The sequence below is a fragment of the Oratosquilla oratoria genome, chromosome 18, assembly GCF_046742065.1.
Source record: "Oratosquilla oratoria isolate Oo_2021 chromosome 18, ASM4674206v1, whole genome shotgun sequence".
Classification (NCBI taxonomy): Eukaryota; Metazoa; Arthropoda; class Malacostraca; order Stomatopoda; family Squillidae; genus Oratosquilla; species Oratosquilla oratoria.
In genome coordinates, this window is record NC_134794.1 from 40,933,796 (window position 1) to 40,947,648 (window position 13,853).

Sequence of the window (13,853 nt, forward strand, 5' to 3'; positions counted from 1 at the left end):
AACTACCTTGGATTTACTACGTTGTTTTTTCTAAATGCTTTACCCATCTACTTTGGATAATTCTTTCACAGATTTTTGCTAATGTACTTGTTAGAGAGACTGGTCTATAGTTTGTAGGGTCCTCTTTATTTCCTCCTTTGTATATAGGTACTATATTTGCCTTTTTCCAATCTTTTGGAACTTTTCCTTCTTGCAAGGAACTGTTTATTATGCTTTGTATTTTGTCTGCCAGTTCATCCATGCATTCTTTCAAAATCCATTTTGCTATTTCATCTGGTCCATGCGATTTTCTAACATCAAGATTACTCAAGTGTTTCATTATTTCGTTCTTTGTTACTTCTATTTCTTTCATAGGGGGGACTTTCTCTTCCCATTCGATCTCTCCAGGTTGTATGTTCTCCCTTGTAAACACCGATTTAAAATGCTTGTTCATAATTTCTGCCATTTCTATTTCCTCTGTGTATTCAACTCCTCCTTGTCGTAATTTCTCTAATTCTTTTTTGTTTTCAGTTTGTTGTTTACAAATCTAAAATAGTTTTGGTTGATCTTTACATTTTTCTATGACATCTTTTTCATTTTTTTTTCGTCTCTGCACACTTGTACATATTCATTTCTATAACTAGTATATATTTTCCATTTTTCAGGTCTTTTGTTTTTCTTCCATTTGGTCCAAGCTTTATCTCTTTTGTCTTTTAACTCCTTACAACTTTTGTTGTACCAGCACTTTACATATTCTTTTTCTTGTTTTTGTCTTGGGACATACTTTTCCACTCCTTTTTTTTTTTTTATAAATTTTTGTCAAAATATTCCATTTCTCTTCTACTGTTGTATCTTCTTTGTGTATTCTTTCCCAGTTTTCATTTTGAAAGAATTCTCTTATTTTATCAAAATTTGTTTTTTTCATACATCAATCTTCCTTTTCTATATTGTTCATTTCTTTTCATGTATTTTTCCTCATTTAGTTTTAGTTCTATCAATATGTGGTCACTTTTACTTATTGGTGCCTGGTATTCTATCTTTTCCACTATTTCAGGTTCTGATGTGATTATTAGGTCTAGTCTCGATGGTTCTTCTTCATTTCTATACCTAGTGTTCTCTTGAATCCATTGTGTCATTGTGTGGTCAATAATCATCTCAAGTAGAACATTTCCCCATGAGTCTTCTCCACCCTTTACTGTCATCTCTTCCCAGCAGACTTCTTTGCAATTAAAGTCGCCCATCATAACTATTCTTCCTCCATCTTCCATTATCTTGTTTAATGTTATTCTTGTGTCTTCTAACATACTTTTATGTTCACTCTCTTCCCGCGAGGCTGTTTTTGGGGGTACGTAGTTTAGCACAAAATTTCTGCTCTTCTTATCTCTGTTTTCTACTTCTATCATAATCATCTCTACTCTATTCTTTCCATACGTGACACTCTTCACGTTTATATCCTTCTTAGTCAGGAACATAACTCCACCCCCTTGTTTTATCTCTCTGTTTCTAATCCAATAATTATATGCATTGTGTCCTATGCTGTTGGGTGGTAGTGGACCTTTTAATTTTGTCTCTACAATTCCCATTATGTCCGGTTCTTTTTCCTTCAGATACCCGTTCAGTTCATTCAGTCCTGTTATCAATCCATCTATATTTGTGTAGGACACTTAAATTTTTGTTATTTCCATTGTATTTTCTGTTTCTTTTTTCTTTTCTTTTTTCTCTGTTATGGTCCATTTCCTCACTTTCATATTCACTACTCTCCAATAGAATTCTTCTTTTTCTGACTCCGTTCTGTTCTCGTTTTTTTTTTTTTTTTTAGCTTCTTGCCTTTTCATTTTTTTCTTCCTCTCTTTCCTCTTCAATCATTTCTCTTTTTATATTGTTCACTTGCTGCTAGTTTCCCTGTTTTTGCTAAGATATTCTCTGCTGTTGTTTGTGACCTGAATTTAATCTTAATTGGTCTGGTCTTATCTGTACTATATTTTCCGAGTCTAAACATCTCTTCAATTTGTTTCATGAATTTCAGGTTCATCTTCCTGAACTAATTCTAGTAAACTATTTACTTTTTCTTTTTCCTCTTTAATTCTTGTGGTTCTATTTTGGTTAAATTTCTCTTCCATTCCTAATATAATTATACATTTATTTTTGTCTGCTAAGTCTCTTACTATATTCTCCTTCTGTCTCATCACTTTAATAACTGAGTCTTCAGTTTGTTCTTTCATTTGTTGCTTAATTATGTCAGTAAATGCAACTTTACTGTTTTCTTGGATTTTTTTCCAGCCCTGTGCTTCCTTTGCTATGGCCTCTTTATTGTCTTTATTATTCCTCTTTAATTCCTCATTCTCTTCTTTAAGTTCTTTTAACTGTCTTTTTAATTCTTCTATTTCTAAAGTTAAGTTTTTGTCCGCCTTCTCTAGTTCTTCCAATCTTTCAACTCTCTGCGCAATCTTGGCTACGTTACCGAACCTATTTTCCCAATGCTCGGTAATTTTATCAAGTTTTTCCTCTAGTCTTGCTAATCGGGGGAGGTTGATATCCCCCCCCCCACCCTCTTTAAATCCCTGGAAACTATTATCATCACCTTGTACTGTGCTGCTCTTATCTATATTTCTAATCTTTACATTTTTGTTGATCCCGTCATCACCGAAATCGTCATCATCGGTCTGTCTTTTGTTTACAAGACGCCTGGCCTCCTGGAATATGTCCCCCTCTTCCTCATTTCCTTCCATTTCCCTCAATAATCCCTCCCCTTCTCCTTTTTTATCACTTTCCCACTACTCCACGAGCTTTCCCCTTCCCTATAAATACAATAAGGTACTTCCTTGACGTTGAGATCCACGTAGATCTTCCTCCTTCGGAATTCCAATTCTCGCCGTCCATCCGACGAAAGTGTGTGTGAGTGTGTGTGTGTGTATATTTACCTAGTTGTACCTAGTTGTATTTTACGGGAAGGGGAGCTATGCTCGTGGTGTCCCGTCTTCATATCTCAATTTACCTAAACTATTTTTAAATTCATGTATTGTTTTTGCACAGACCACTTTCTCATCTAACTTGTTCCAACTGTCTATTACTCTGTGAGGAAAGCTGTTGTGTGTGTGTGTGTGTGTGTGTGTGTGTGTGTGTGTGTGTGTGTGTGTGTGTGAAAGTGTCCTTGACTAAACTCATTATGCTATCAAAAGAGCTCTCTTGATAGCGTAATGAGTTTAGTCAAGGATACTTTGTCATGTCCGAGCTGAGTTTGAGTCCTCGGCTCGGCTACATTTCAATTTCCAATATGTACCTCCACCGAGCTTCTCAGTCTCGAGTGCAATGGCATGGAATTGAAAGTGAATTGTGGTTGAAAAGATGTTAATCTATTCACTGGGAACCATTCAGTGTATGCATATATATATATATATATATATATATATATATTATATATATACATATGTTGCCCAACAGAGCGGGGTACCTGTATGATAGATTTATTTGATGTTATGATGTAAATAGTGATACATTATTATCACCCGATATAAACAGCGTTAATCCAGTGTAAACTGGTGCCAACGGTGGTTTAGAAATTAACTTAGTTTAACTAAGCAAATGTGAATACACTAGTCAAAGCCACAAAAATAAATAAAAGAATAAAGATTGGCTGAAGTGCCAAATCAGGCAATTTCTCAACTTACCTTCCACCCAGACAATGACTAGACTCAACAAAACGACGACACTCAGAGACGACAGCATTCGGGTCATGTTGACTTGCTGGTGTAGTGATGATGACTCGGAACAGTAGTCAGCCCCACATTTCCTTACATATGTGTACGTGTGTATGTGCGTGTGTGTGTGTGTATGTGTGTGTGTTTTTTATTTATTATTCTTCGTTCTTCTCCGCTCCTAAGAACGTCTGTCCCACTTTAAATTCAACTCAAAACTACAATCCCAAACTCCGCCCTATCACCAAACCTGATCATCCTTTTCATTCATAGGTAACCACAAGCTCACCTTAACTACGTTCTAGAATCTCTCCAATTTAGATAATTAGATCGCTAACGAGTACTATTCCCCATCTAGGACTTCACCGAAATCCTTGTAACTAATACTAGCAATCAATACTAGTAATTAATCAAAACAAACTATCCCCCACTGTCGTCCCAAAGGTGAAGTCGTCTTTTCCTTGACTCCGAAAAATAAAATAAACTCGAGACTTTCACTCCTTATCGAATACCTGGTTATCGGCCTTGTCGCTCTTATCGATCCCCCAGGTTATGGGGTGTGATAAGAAGACGTCTGCGAGGTATATCGTCAGTCATGCTTGTTGCTTCATCGTTATAGACAAGGCAGATGGCCATACAAGTTCATATATACATATATACATATGTTGAGACATTCTGACAGGTTGATGTTAGCGGAATAGGAAACACAGGAGTCTTAGTCTTGAGTTTATTCCTGACTAGTTTCGCAGGTATGCTTTTTCAAAAAAGCATACCTGCGAAACTAGTCAGGAATAAACTCAAGACTAAGACTCCTGTGTTTCCTATTCCGCTTACATCATATATACATATGTATATATATATATATATGTATACATATATATATATATATATATATATATATATATACATATATATATATAAGTGGAGTAGGAAACACAGGAGTCTTAAGGGGCTCATACACGTTCAAAAAAGCGTCAAGATTTTGCATCAGTATTTTGATATCAAAATTTTGATGCAAAATTTGAGTGTGTGTATGACGTTTTGATGTCAAAAAAAGATTTGAAGCAAAATTTTGATTGATCAAATCCGTTTGATATTTTTTGACGAGTCGTCAAATTTCCAGACGCCAGGTACCTGAGTGTGATGGACAAGCGTTCACTTGGTGGTATGGATGGACGCATGACGGTGTCTTCTTTCCTTATCAATGGCTCGACAAGGCCGAGTAACTCATCGAACGATGGCGCATCCATTCGAAGGAAGTTACGGAAGTCCTCTGGTTCGTTAGCACGTAATTCTTGGAGGAGGTTGACGTGTCCGTAGGTTTCCCGTTTTAAAAAACCAGTCTTTCGACCATTTCCGACGTTTACCAGGAGCTTCATCAGAGTCCAATGCGAACAATAGTGCTATGGCCACTGATGCATCCATGTCGAAGATTTTGACTATACTGAATTTTGATGGGAAAAACGCCTAAACGTGTGTGGGCAATTATGCATCAAAATTTTGTATCAAAGTTACACGTCAAAATTTTTATGCAAAATTTTTACACTTTTTTTGAATGTGTATGGGCCCCTTTATTAGTCTTGAGTTTATTCCTGACTAGTTTCGCAGGTATGTTTTTTGCTCTACTGGAGGATGAAATGGCTGAAAACCAGGATTTCTTGATGGTGGGGGACTCCATGGTGCGAGGCTATGACGACATCCTGCAGCGGAAGACTAAGCGACGTTGCAAGCTTGTATGTCAACCGGGCCGTGGGATCGCCGATTGTACCCACTCCATCAGGGAGCAAGGACGGAAGAACATGGTTACGATTGTTCACACGGGAAGTAACGATGTAAGTAGGGTGAGATCAGAGGAACTTGTTCGGAATTACAAGGTCCTCCTTCAGGAGATGAAGGAACGTGGGAGCCGTCACGTAGTCTGTGGGATCCTCCCGAGGATCTACGCAGGCTCTTGTTGGAACAGTAGAGCCATAGGGATCAATGATAGGATATCGCAGTTGTGCACACAATTGGGATACCACTTTCTTGATCCTTGGTATCTCTTTTCTAGGCGCCATGACCTTTACGCTTCTGATGGGATCCACCTTACCCGCAGAGGCAAAGATGTTCTTACAAACCTCATTGTGGGAGTTTGTAATGAACTAGCTCCTTTTTTAGGGTAGAAGCCCAAAGGGAAGGGGAAATAGAATGTATATGGGAAAACAGTGTAGAGTATAGCATTAATGTAGAACAATGTGCCAGTATAGGACGAAATATAATTTTAGGATATAATGTCGGTAGAGGACGAAATGTTACATTTGGATGTAATGTCATAGACAAAATATCGCAATGGGATGTACTGACAGTGGAGGACAAAAGATCACGATGGGAAGTAATGATAGTGGAGGACAAAATATCACGATAGGATCTAATGATAATGGAGGGGAAAATATCACGGTAGGATATGTCAGTGGAGGACAAAATGTAATTTTAGGAAGGGATACCGGACAGAATGTCAATGAAGGCCAAAATATCATGATGGGATGTAATGACATTGGAAGACAAAAAATCACGATGGGATGTAATTATAGTGGAGGAAAAAATATCACGGTAGGATATAATGTCACTGGAGGACAAAATATAATTTTAGGAAGGAATGCCGGACATAATGTCAATGAACGACGGGAGGCCGGCGTGAATCACGGTGACGTAGGGGGACAAAATGTACAAAAGAGATCGGATGACCGTGATCGACCAGATGTCCGTGATGAGGGAAATGTTAATTTTGATGGGAGAAATGTTAATGAGGCATTGAATGTCAATGAAGGACCAAATAATAATATAGAGCAAGGTATAAATAAAAAACAAAATGATAATGTAAGACATAATATTGAAACTCAAAATGTGTCAAAAAGAAATAATCACGAGTTTCTTAAAACCATGTACTTTAATGCTCGTAGTATTAGGAACAAATTTCAAGAAATACAGGCGTATGCCAAAAGCGAAAATCTCGATATGATAGGAATAACTGAGACATGGTTAAATGGTACAGAGTTCGAAGCTGAATTTAATATTGCGGGATTCAAACACTTTCATCAGGATAGAAACTATAAGAAAGGTGGGGGTGTTCTGTTGTACGTTAAAAACAATGTTCATGCTTGTGTTTTAGAGAAAGTGAAACAGGATGCATATGATAGTTTGTGGATTGAGTTAACCCAAACAAATGGACAAAAAATAAATATAGGTGTAATATATAGGCCAAAGACATTATCATTACCAGACGACAAACTGTTATTTCAAGAACTGTCTAGTTTCTGCAACCGGGATTTATTGATAATGGGTGATTTCAATTTTACTGACATTGATTGGATGACCCTTGAACATGGCCATATAGGTAGTCGCTTGATTGATTTTCTTGGTGACAATTACTTAATTCAGCATGTAAAAGAGCCCACAAGATATGGAAACTTACTCGATCTATTGATCACTAGCCGCGAAAGCAAGGTAACTGATGTAGAAGTCGGTGAATCTGTTGCAAATAGCGATCACAACTTTGTTAGATTCAAACTCCTAAAAAAAATTAGAATATACTTGTGTTTCTAAAATACCCCATTTCAGTAAAGCTCAGTTCATAGGAATACGTCAGGAGCTTCAGCTTACAAATTGGGAGGCAAAATTAAACGAAAGACCTGTAGATCAGATGTGGGAAATATTTCAAAATACGCTCACATTCCTTAAAGGACAGGCGTCCCCCAAATCAGGTTCGCCCAAAGTGGCTCGATAAAGAAACTGAAAAAAGTATTGCTAAAAAGAGACAGGCTTATAGGAAATATAACTACTCGGGTGCATCTAATGACTATGAAAGTTATGTATCACTACAGAGAGATTTAAAAAAGACAATAAGAAAAAGAAAACAACAATACGAAATGAACATCGCTGAGAAATCTAAAGAGAATCCCAAAGAATTCTATCGTTACATTAGAGATGAAAAGGTTGTTAGGAATCACATTGGTCCACTATTATCTGCTGACGGTCAACTTGAATATTCAAATGAAGGAATGCGTAATATCTTAAACAATTATTTTAGCTCGGTATTCGTAAACGAAACACCTCAAAGTGAACTCCAAACTGAAACCTGTGAAAAGTCTAGGGTAAACTTACTCACTACGGTAAATATAACAAAAGAAAAAATTAAAAGGTGTATAGATAAACTCAAAGTTAATAAAACACCAGGGCCTGACGGTTGGCATCCAAGAATCTTAAAGGAAATTAAAAATGAGATTGTTGTTCCATTAGAATATATTTTCAAGAAATCCATCATATCCGGAGATGTCCCAAGAGAATGGAAGCTAGCTAACGTTACTCCCATATTCAAAAAAGGTGACAAAAAGAAACCAAATAACTATAGGCCTATAAGTTTGACTTCAATCGTAGGAAAAATAATGGAAACTATCATCAGAGATGCTATCGTACATCAATTAGAAAGTAACCGTTTGATAAATGATAGCCAGCATGGTTTCAGACGGAAACGTTCTTGCGTGACTTACTCGAATTCTACAACACAGTTATCTCGAATTATGACAAAAGAAACAATATAGATTTGATATATCTAGACTTTGCAAAAGCTTTTGATACCGTCCCACACGAAAGACTACTTACTAAATTAGCTTTACACGGAATAAGTAGTAGCCTATTAGGTTGGACTAGTAATTGGTTGAATGGTCGAAAACAGAGAGTTGTTTTAAATGGAAAAACTTCTAGATGGAAAAATGTTACTAGTTGAGTTCCTCAGGGTTCCGTTCTTGGGCCACTTCTATTCATAGTATATATAAATGATATAGACCATGGACTAAAATCTACTATTTCCAAATTTGCTGATGATACAAAACTGTGCGGAATGGCAAATGATCACTTAAACCAGTTAGATATTCAAGAAGATTTAGATAAATTACAGCAATGGTCTGAAAAGTGGCTAATGAAATTTAACACAAGTAAATGCAAGGTAATGCACATAGGTAAAAATAACAGTAAGTACGATTACAAGTTATTTGGAAATTCGTTAACAAAAGTGGATAGTGAAAAAGATCTCGGCGTAATTATCAGTAACGACCTCAAATCATCCAAGCAGTGTATTTCATCCTCTGAGAAAGCAAATAAGATTCTAGGACTGATTGCGCGATCTTTTGATTTCAAAAGTCCATCACTCATTAACAAGCTATATAAATCGTTAGTTCGTCCACATTTGGAATATGCTGTTTCCGTATGGTCACAGAATCTCATTAAAGACTGACTGAAAAAAGTACAACGGCGAGCCACAAAACTGATTCCAAATATCAAAAATAAATCATACGAAAATCGACTAAAACATATGAATCTGTTTTCCATAAAAAAGCGTAGACTCAGAAGTGACTTGATACAGGTCTTTAAAATTCTAAAGGGAATTGACATCAAAAGTGACCAAATTTTCACATTGAATGAGAATCAGACAAGAAACAATGGTCTCAAAATGTCCGGAAATATTCAATTTGGAAGTAGGTAGAAACAAATTTGCCAACCGTGTAGTTAATGAATGGAATAAACTTCCTGCACAGGTAGTGCAATGTAGTTCAGTTCGAAGCTTTAAGAATCATTTAGATAAACACCTAAGCAAGATGCTGTAATGATTATAATCTATTTTATATTATTTGTTTTTGTTTTGTTATCATTTGTCTATTTGATTTTCATTTATTATTAGTTATATGTCAATTTATCATTATTTACTATTTACCTGTTTATTATTTAACTATACCTATGCATTTATTTATGTATTTTATTTGTTATTTACATTACTATAGTTTTTATTTATCATTTTATTTTATTTTTTTCATCCGACCTAGATATGGACCAAAAGGTCTCCTGTCGGCATGCTCCGCCTTTGTAATCCTTTGTAAATAAGCTGTGGGCATTTTATATATGGGGTGGACCTCACTACCTCTCCGTGTTGCCATAGTTGGCGACACGTGAGTGGTAACACGGAGAGGTAGTGAGGTCCACCACAGCTTATTTGTACACCATTCCTTTGAAAAAACATAACTGCGAAACTAGTCAGGAATAAACTAAAAACTAAGAGTCCTGTGTTTCCTACTCCACTTACGTCAACCTCTCAGAATGTCTCAATATATATATATATATATATATTAATAATAATAGTTACAATAATAATAACAATAATAACAACAATAACAAAAACTGTTACTATGATCTATATACATCATGAGGTTTCTTTCCCCTTATAAGGTAGATAGCCAGCCAAGGCAGGCACCCATCCTCCATTGGTTTCTCCTCGTGGATGGAGGGTCATACCTGTCTCCTGCCCACTGCCTGGACCAGAAGCATTGCAGCAAGACACAGCACCTCCACAGCAGGGTCCCACCACTTCAATTACGCGGCGACCCTCCTTCTTTGTCCCCTCGTGCGAAAATAGAGAAGACGAGGATAAATCCCTTCTGTCGGGGTCAAAATATCATCCATCCACAACCATTATCCCCTAACCCCTGTCTCCTGGCTTCTCTGTTCCCTGCTCAACAGACATCCCCCTCATTACCAACGCCCCTTTCACTCCATCCATCCATCTCAACCTTGGTCGTCCCCACAAATTCGTTCAATCCACCTCTACCTTCCTCACCTCTTTTATTAATATTTCTTTACTCATTCTTTCCACGTGTTCAACCATCTCAATACTCTTTCATCAACCCTATCTCCCAACTCCCTTTCCACCCCAGCTCTCCTCCTTACCTCCTCGTCTCTTACTCTATCCAACTTTGTAGCCCCTACAATAACTCGCAGATATTAAAAAAAAAAAAAAGAAAAAAAAAAAAAAATCCTGACTCTTAGATTCCAAGTCTCTGCCCCATACAGTGTTGTAGGCACAGTCACCCCTTCATACAATCTCCTCTTTGCATCCATTTCCAAATGTCTATTTCCCATTGCACTTTTTAATTCCCCGGAGCACTTCCTTGCTTCTCTGTCTACAATTTACCCCCACCTCCACTCCTCCCTTCCCTGACAAATGCATCCCCAAGTACCTAAAACTATCCACTTCCTCCAGCCTCTCTCCTTTAAGACTTCCAACTCACTGCCATCCTCTACCCTTGTACATCTCATCACTTTGCTTTTACTCACATTTACCTTTAACTTTTCCTATCGCATACCTTTCCAAACTCCTTCACTAACTCCCTTAATCACCAATCTGACCCTGCCACAAGAGCAGTCTTGTCAGCAAACAGCATCTGGCTCACCTCCCACTTCTCTCCATTTTCTTGAGCCGTCTCCAGTCCTCTGCCCATTGCCTACGCATTTACCTTCCGCACGACCTCATCCATGTACACATTGAACAGCCATGGCAACATGACACAGCCCTGACGCAGCCCTACCTTTACCTCAAACCACTCGTTCTCTCAATTTCCTATTCTAACACAGGCTCTATTATCTATCTACATTCCAAAAGTCCCCCCCCCCTTATAAGGGAGGTAGCTAAGTCAGAGGCACATACCTATTCCCTTCTCATTTCACTCCCAACCCTCCCATCTCAGTTCCTCAGGGAGGATGGGTCATCTCTGCATCCACCAAATGACCTGGCTCAAAATCTTGATTGCCCTTAACACCTTGCCCCCAATTACATATATCTGCAAAACCTCCCACAGTGCCTTCCTGTCTACCTTATCATAAGCCTTTTCCAAATCCATGAGGTAGAATAGAATTAAATCCTGCATGGAGACATGAAAGCACCAACCGACCATAGGTCACTCGTCACACGTCTACAAGATCTTGGTTCTCCAGAGTCTGACGAAACATCTTACCGATCTAATCTTCTTCATCGAATCAATATTCAACTTCGAGACTAACTCGGCGTTTTTAGATTAACGAAAGATAATTTGCTGGTTTGGAATAAATGCGCAAAAATTAGAAGAAACGAAAATGGAAAATTAAAACTCGCAGAGGACAATACCTACAACGGCAAAAGTTTGTCTAGGCTCGGTGTATGAAAAAATAAACAATATTCAGTCTATCAATATTCAAATGTGAAGCGAATAATAACCGCGTAAATATTACGTAACAGTAAAATAGTTAATACTTATTGTCGCCATTTAAATTTCCCTCGTGTAAAAGAATCTAAAAACATAAGATACAATCATACAGGAGGCAAAAAGGAGAACAAAATGGAGAAGTATGACAGAACATTTTGGGAGCAATAATAATATGTTTTGGAAGGAAATCAAAAGAGGAAGATGGAGGTGACTCAATTAAAGAAGAAAAGGTAAAAGGCGCAGATGGACAGATCTTAACGGAAAAGGAGGTAATGGAAAGATGGTATTTTAGAGAGCTGTTGAACGTAAAGGATAGGGAGGGCTTATTGGTAGCATTGGAAGGTGCTACGAAAAGAACGGTGGTGGGAGAGGAAACTGGAGGAGAAACAAGAAAAAATGACGTGCAAGTAGCTCTGAAAACGATGAGAACAGGTAAGGCATCTGGGTTAGGATGGGTGTCATGCAGTGTCTGAAGGAGGTACAGTAATGATGGACTGGCTAGTGAAGTTGTTTAAATGTGTGTCTAAGGAAGGGTAGAGTGTCTGAGGACTGGAGGAGTCCCTGTATAATTCCATTTTACAAGGGAAAAGGGGACAACTTAAGTGCTGTAGTTTCAGAGGGGTTAGTTTATTGAGTGTAGTTGGGAAGGCATATAAGAAGGTTTTATATGGCAAGGATTAGGAGAGGTACAGAGGGAGAATTTGGTGAGGAACAGTGTGGGTTTAGGAAAGGTAGGGGTTGTGTGGATCAGAATTTTCTGGTAAGGCAGATATGTGAGAAAGCTTTAGGAAAAGGATTTTTTTGGGGGGAGGTTAGGGATTTGGAAAAGGCTTATGACAGGGTAGAGAGGATGGCACCATATGTTTTGCAGATATATGGGTTTGGGGGAAATCTGTTAAAGACAGTAAAGAGTTTTTACGAGAGTAGTAGGGACTGTGTCATCGATTAAGTAAAACGGCCTTGCTGTGGATATGCTGTGCCTTGCTGCATTGCACTTGACCCAGAGTAGTTGGTGGATGCAGGGATGACCCGTCATCTATGAGGAGCCGAGATGGGAGGGGTGGAAGGGAATGAAATGGGCGGGAATAGGTACGTGCCTCTAACTTAGCTACCTCCCTTCTAAAGGAGAAAAAACACTCAGTATGTAGATACATAGGAAAACAGCTAAGCAACATGTAATGTGATTGATACCAGAAGGCTACAAAATATGGAGTCAATGGCATAACAATTAACTTCAACATCAAACCCAAGATAAAATGTTGCATTGCAAGAACATTGCAAACACAATAAAATATAAAAATTACACAAACACAAGACCATAGGAAAATGTGCAATGCAATTTCTATCAAAAATATACTTTATAAATGTCAACCAGTAGTTGCCTTAGGTGTGTGCATTTGCTATTTAATATCATTGTTTGTGTTGTATATGTGTACCTACCAAGTCGTTAAAAATTCTTGTTGACCATTGAAGCCTCCATGCAAGAATCCTTTCATAGTGTCACAGACCACAATTTTTTTTATTCTATTTTTTCTTTCTTACGCAAATTCACTGCTGGAAACTGATGTGGTCTGGTAAGTACAAGCAACTTATCCTGGGATTTAGGGGTTTATACACTCTCAGAAAATAACTATAATTCCAATGACCATATGTAGAGGTGGTGGTCATTGACCATCACCTCTACATATGGCGAGTCTAGCTCACATGATTGCGTATTCAGTTTCAATCAAAATATAACGAATTGATACGGCTTAGCTCTTAGGCTTTTCAATATCACCATTGAATAAACTTAGGTCATATCTACAAAGTGGTTTCATTGACATCTCTTTGAGCATTTGTTGCTATCTTTCAAACATTTTACTTGATAACAAAAGGACTACAATTCTTGCTTATTGTTTCCACTGAATCTTGTGAATTGTAAGATATGCAATATTATAAACATTGGCTAAATTAGGGGTAGCCTTTGAGTATCCCATTCAGCAAAACTTTTATTTGTAGTTACTGTATTCTGCTGGCAAATAAAGTGGATCAATCTTGAATTGATGGAGTGCATGATGCATTTGTCCTACATACATTAGAGGTACAGTTACCAAGATATTACAAATGTAGGTATCCCATACCTAGAAGGGTAATT

At 37.6% G+C, this 13,853-nt stretch overlaps 1 protein-coding gene across 1 annotated transcript in view; it reads right to left on the reverse strand.

Annotated features, from left to right (window-relative positions):
- The window catches only part of LOC143035166 (uncharacterized), a 35,422-nt gene extending 31,350 nt beyond the window's left edge, over window positions 1-4,072 (reverse strand). The window contains exon 1 of the mRNA XM_076201809.1: window positions 3,648-4,072. Coding sequence (XP_076057924.1) covers window positions 3,648-3,714 — 67 coding nt within the window. The 5' untranslated portion in view covers window positions 3,715-4,072. The remainder of the gene's footprint in view (window positions 1-3,647) is intronic.
- Window positions 4,073-13,853: the final 9,781 nt, after the last annotated feature.